This window comes from the organism of the source record quoted next, unplaced genomic scaffold, assembly GCF_019419815.1.
Source record: "Pyrus x bretschneideri cultivar Hongxiangsu unplaced genomic scaffold, Pyrus_bretschneideri_v1 Contig25, whole genome shotgun sequence".
In the NCBI taxonomy this organism is placed as follows: domain Eukaryota; kingdom Viridiplantae; phylum Streptophyta; class Magnoliopsida; order Rosales; family Rosaceae; genus Pyrus; species Pyrus x bretschneideri.
This window is the reverse complement of record NW_025999557.1, coordinates 696,274-702,273: the sequence shown is the minus strand read 5'-3', so window position 1 is coordinate 702,273 and position 6,000 is coordinate 696,274. Positions and strand designations below refer to the sequence as shown.

General features: G+C 36.8%; 1 protein-coding gene across 1 annotated transcript; it reads left to right on the top strand.

The window, feature by feature from the left end:
* Positions 1–1,973: 1,973 nt before the first annotated feature.
* LOC125478466 lies at positions 1,974–4,808 on the top strand. Its single transcript, XM_048586644.1, has one exon. The coding sequence runs from the start codon at positions 1,974–1,976 to the stop codon at positions 4,806–4,808; it is 2,835 nt and encodes a 944-aa protein (XP_048442601.1).
* Positions 4,809–6,000: the final 1,192 nt, after the last annotated feature.

The following is a 6,000-nucleotide window of genomic DNA, read 5'->3' as shown; positions in this document are numbered from 1 at the left end:
AATTGAGGTTTCTGCAAACAATAACTATTAATATGAAAGGATGAACCGATGCCGGGTGTACTGTTAATTATGTATAAGACATTCTTTCTGTGATGTTGGAACCCACAATTGGGATGCATTTAAACTTAAAGTATTATATATATGGGTGATTTTGTTCTTTTTCGTTTCTTTCATATGGACGCCTACACGCAAAACATTATGGTCGAGTTTCTTAAACTATGATTTATATTTTTTGCTGTAGTGCGGAAGATATCCAATCTAAAAAAAAATGAACAATGCAATCTCTGTAATCGACTGCTGCAGGCAGTTCTACATCTTTTTGGCTATCAACATTTTTGCTTCAACAACTATGTGTTTTTTGCACATTCGTGCTTGGAAACTTAGATGCTAGAATAAAAACAAAACAGTTTTTATGTTTTTTGTCAACTACAACATGTAGCTAACCCAGAAGATATATATTTTATCACCTTGACTACAAGGGCAACATTTCTCTAAACTATATGTTACTTTTATTTCTTCTATTTATTAGGGAACCAAAATGTTCTGTTTCGTCCTGTTAATTATACAATACAATACAGTTCAAGGTGATGCATTCAAGTCCCGCAGCATTGCGCGAACATTTTTTCTAGTGATAAACAAAAGTAAAAGTAAAATATAATTTGATCGTAAATTGAAATAATTTGGTCATAATTTTGATTTATTTCTTCTTTTTTATGACAATTTTTTCATCAGCTAATATGTTGCAACGAAGAACAAGAGAAGGATATGAATCGAAAAGTTAAAGAACTTTGCAAGGATTTATAAAGAGTTGGATCTTCATTGCTAAATGGTTTCGTTATTCATAGATCAGGGTGATGCTTCAACTTTGTAGGAAAGGTTAAAACGAGAAGACTTTTGAGCAACTAAATTGACAGAAATCGGAAAGCCAGTTGTTTGGCCTCGAGTTTCCCAACAAGCTACACTAGAAATAGCAAACTGGCCCACACTAGCAAGAAATTTTTAGTTGTGACAGGAATATGAATGATACATCACGTATTTTTATGTAAATGGTGGAAAATTTTAATTTTTAAGTTATTAACCTTTTAACACACACAAATCATTATGCACGTATCAATGTGACTGATATACGGAGTGGTATAACACGTATCATTATACAAATGATCCGTATACCACGTATTATTATACAAATGATGAGATATGTGTGTTAAAATATTAATAACTTAAAAAATAAAATTTCCTACCATATATATAAAACACGTGGTATACCTGTGTTCCAGTCACAATAAAAAATTTCTCCTCTAAAAAACTAAGAAACAGAGCATTAACAAATACACACGCACAAATCTCAAAGGAAATTGGTAAGCATAATCCAGTTAAATAATTAGAAAACCAGAGAGTAAAGTTCTGAAACTCAAAAGACTCCGAACAAAACCTTGAGTGCATGCATTGTTTTTTTAACCGAATCTTGAAACGAAAGAGAAAAGCACAGAACCCAGTTAAGGAAAAACCTTAAGAGAATCATGTTAGGGCCCACCAGGCCAAAATATGGTTCTAACCCCTAAGCTCATAAGCCCTAGATGTCAGAAACTGTTATTTGCACACCAAAACTAGTTCCATGTCGTCTTTCATTTCATGGTCGAAACTATTCGGAGCATAAGAATCTTGTTTTGGCATGCATTTATCATTTCCTCAATTTTCAACTTCTTTGTCCTTTTTGTCCTCTTAGGTATTCACAAAAGCAAAATGTAGCTTTGATTTCACAGTCCTCGGTTTGGCTTGTTCTGGTTGTCTGTTAAAACAAAGTAATCAGCTCCTTTCTCTCTTTGAAATTGTCACGACAACGAATTTGATATATAATCCGTATTTTGCAGTAGAATACAGACTATGGAAAGTGCATAAAACAATCGAAACATTGCAGCACTTTCACATTGAATTTCTTTTCGTTCTTCTTGTTCATCTTTCTCCCAATGATCATGAAGAAGAAACACCTGTCTTCTGCTACCACCTCTTTGAAGATGTGGTACTCATTGCCAAAGCTTCTCATGTTCTTCTTTGTTTTTGCCGCCCTTTCTTTTCCCTCCATTTCATCGTCTTACCCACCACCTTCTAATCAGTTCTCTTATCCAGTTTCATCGGCTTCTCCACCTTATGATCAAAGCTCTTATTCTGATCACTGTGACTCAATTGTTCGCTGGTCAAAACCAAGAATATATGTAGGTTCTCAAATCCTCAACCGCCATACAGGTTACTACACTGGTGGAAGTGGAATTCTTAGTCAAAAATCATCATTTCTGCCTTTTCATGAGCCCGAAGATTCAATTCAGTTCAACTTCTGGAGTGTTCAAACAACTTATGTACCAGGCTTGTTCACGATTGAAGGAAGTCTTCTATTTCCAAGAAGCAGTGTGTCTTACTATGTGGGAAATGTCTCAAAAAGTCATCGACCAAGTTCGGTAAGCTTTAAACTAAGTGGATTCTGGTCAGAATCTTCTGGGAAGATTTGCATGGTTGGATCAAGTTCTAATTACTTGGGACATGGTCGTTGGCTTTATTATCCTGCTGTTCTTAAGCTTTATAATGTCATGAATTCCACTAATGTTACTAGTTTGATTAGTGGAACCTTAGAGAGCTCGATGAAATTTAAGAGCAATCCACAGTATTTTGAACCAGTCTCAATTTTGATAATTCCTCGTATAAATTATGAGTACTCTTTGGTGTCAAATAAATCTGATAACAGTTGTTCTGGTGGAAGAAATATTCACCTGAGTTCTTTGCCGATAGAGCCAGTTTGTTCAGTACTTTCAAGAGTAAGAAGACATGAGTTTGAGCTCAAATACTCAAGTCATTGCCTTTCTGCAAAGAACTGCTCTCCGGTTGCTGCTTCTGATTTACCTCGCATTGTGTCGTTGAAGGCTATTGAGTGTTCGGAGAACACAAAAAGGATGAGAGTTCAAGTCGAATTTGGAGACAGTAGCAATCCCTGGTACCGGAGGCCCTTTTATCCCAATACAACATTGGTTGGGGAAGCGTCATGGGATGCAAAGAACAATCAGCTATGTGTTGTTGCTTGTCGAATCTTGAATGCAACAGATTCTATCACTAATAGTACTCATGTGGACGATTGTTCAACAAGATTGAGCTTGAGGTTTCCTGCAATATGGACGATCGGAAAGACAAGTAGCACTGTGGGCCATATTTGGAGCAACAAAAATGCGACAGAGTTGGGTTACTTTGAAAGCATCACATTTGAAAGTCCTCAGAATTATATTGGAAGGTTTCTACCTCCAGGCTTGAAATATGAGTATACTAAACTTGACAAAGTAACCAAGATGTGCCCGAGAAAGAAGGCTGCTCATCGCAAGACCTACAAATATCCAAAACCGCTTTCTTATGACATGCGATTTGGCATGCAAGTCAAATACGAAGGGGAGGTTGCATGGGGCAGTGCCGCTCCTGTCTCCATCGGAAACAGGTTTTACCATCGTTATGGATATTTAAATGGTGCAAGCAGGGAACGCTTTGTACCTCCTGTGAGCTACAGCTACAACGACATCCCTGTCAATATCAGCTACCAAATAAGCATCAATTTCAATCCGTTGGGAAATGTAATTTCTAAACTGAAAAGATCTTCAAATTCAAGTGAAGTGAAAATTTATGCTGAAGGGATTTACGATTCTACTGATGGATGCCTGTGTATGGTAGGATGCCGAAATCTGGGCCCAGACAGTCAACAAGAAGCAGATGATTCTGTAGATTGTGAGATTCTTGTCAAATTTCAGTTCCCTCCAACAAACAAAAAGAATGCAGATGTTATCAAGGGCAGCATTGAAAGCACACGGAAAGAGTCCGATCCTCTTCATTTCGGAAGTTGGGGTTTGTCTTCAGATTCTATTACTGTAGTTGTAGCAGAGCGATCCATTTGGAGGATGGATGCGGAGATTACCTTGGTTCTGATATCCACCACACTTGCATGTGTATTTGTGGCATTACAACTCTTCCATGTGAAAAAACATCCCGACGTGCTTCCCTCCATTTCCACTTTCATGCTACTAATTCTAAGTCTGGGCTACATGATACCTCTTATGCTAAACTTGAAAGCCATGTTCGCGAATAACACCAACGTTCAACATGTGCTCCTTGGAGGCGGTGGATGGCTTGAAGCTAACGAGGAAATTGTAAGAGTAGTAACAATGGTAGCTTTTTTGTTGCAAATCCGTCTTCTGCAGCTAACATTGGCAGAAAGATCACAAAATGGAACCCGAAAGGAGCTCTGGCTCAAGGAAAGGAAATCTCTCTTTGTGGTTTTACCTGTATATGCCGCAGGGGCTTTAGCTGCTTTCCTTCTGCATAGACAGAATTGGACCAAAAGCCACAAAATTAGCGCCGCAACTTCCCATCCAGACCATTCAATTTTGGGTACTGCCTTGAAGTCTTATGCCGGTTTAGTGATGGATGGTTTTCTGCTACCTCAGATACTGCTCAACATGTTGTGTGAATCGAAGGAAAAGGCTCTGTCTGTTTGGTTCTACATCGGAACAACTTTTGTTCGAGGTCTGCCACATGCATATGATCTGTACAGGGCTCACAACTCTGCTCTTCGCCAATGGAATCAGTCGCACATTTATGCAGGTTCTGCTGTAGACTTTTACTCCACTGCTTGGGATGTCCTTATTCCGTTCGGAGGTCTGCTGTTTGCCGGCATCATTTCCTTGCAGCAGAAGTTTGGGGGTCTTTGCGTTCTTCCTCCAAAGTTGAGAGATTTTGTTGCATATGAGAAGGTTTCGACTGTCGCCGAAACTGAAGGGTAATGAGCAAAGTGACCCGGTGTAGCCCTCCGTTATCGGTGGAGGTTTCTGTTACAGTGAATGCAGACTGTAGAGAGGATTGGACATTCAACTATCAGCTGCAATGTTCTTTGTTTTGGAACTTTAAGCATGTAGGAGGAGTTCAGAAAAGAAAGAAAAGTTGTATGGTCTTGCTTTTTATTTCTTTGTTTCTTTTTTCGATTTTGTCGAACACCTCAGTTTTAATGCTTGGAATAAATTTTGAATGTTGGATATCTGCAGAATAGTGGCTGTAGTTACTATTCGAGGATTGGGGAAATTAAACCTAGGATCTCGGGTGTAGAATCGATGTTCTTAACTCTTTTAACTACATGCCCTCGAGCCGAGAATGTTATTTTTAACCGCTCTTCTCTGTGTGGCTGTAGTTACTATTCTAGCAGTGTTTTATCAGTGTAATAATAATAATGTGTATATATTAATAAAATAATAATAACAATGAGAATTGTTATTAGCATTCCAAAAATCTTATTCAACACTTCAAATTTTCTATATTAAGAAAGAAAAATACACTTGTGAGGAGTGTAAAATGAGATTTTTGGAGTTCCAATAATACTTCCATAATAATAATAATAATAATAATAATAATGTGTATAAAAATAAAAAGAGTTGACTCCATTTTACACTTCACGTTTTAGGCAATTTTTAAAAAGGAAAACTAATGAAAAGAGTTTCAAAACTTTGAGTTTTAACAATAAGTACAAAATAAAAGGTAAAGTGAATTGTACCAGAATTGACTTTTTAGTGTAAAAATATGATTTTTCATTAAAGTGAATAATACCGGAAACTTTTCGTTAAAATTATCTTTTTAAAATGGGCCGTAGGGTTTTAACTTTTACAAATTGTATCTTGGATTTTTGGAATCGCATCAATCTCTATCTTTAATCTGTTTTTCATTTTTGTTTTTATCTTGATGTCTTTCATCTTCTTGACGGTCTAATACTTTGTCAAATTGATGATGTAGTAAATTTGTTATGGTCATAATTTTTATTTATTTTTCTTTATGACAATATTTTCGTCTACTAGTATGTTTACAACCAATTGCATGAGGAGGAAATGAGTCGGACCGTTAAGGGTACGTTTAGATGAAGAATTTTCAAATTTCAAAGCGGTTTTGAGATAATTAATGGTGAATAAAATAGATCACAAAAAATTAAAT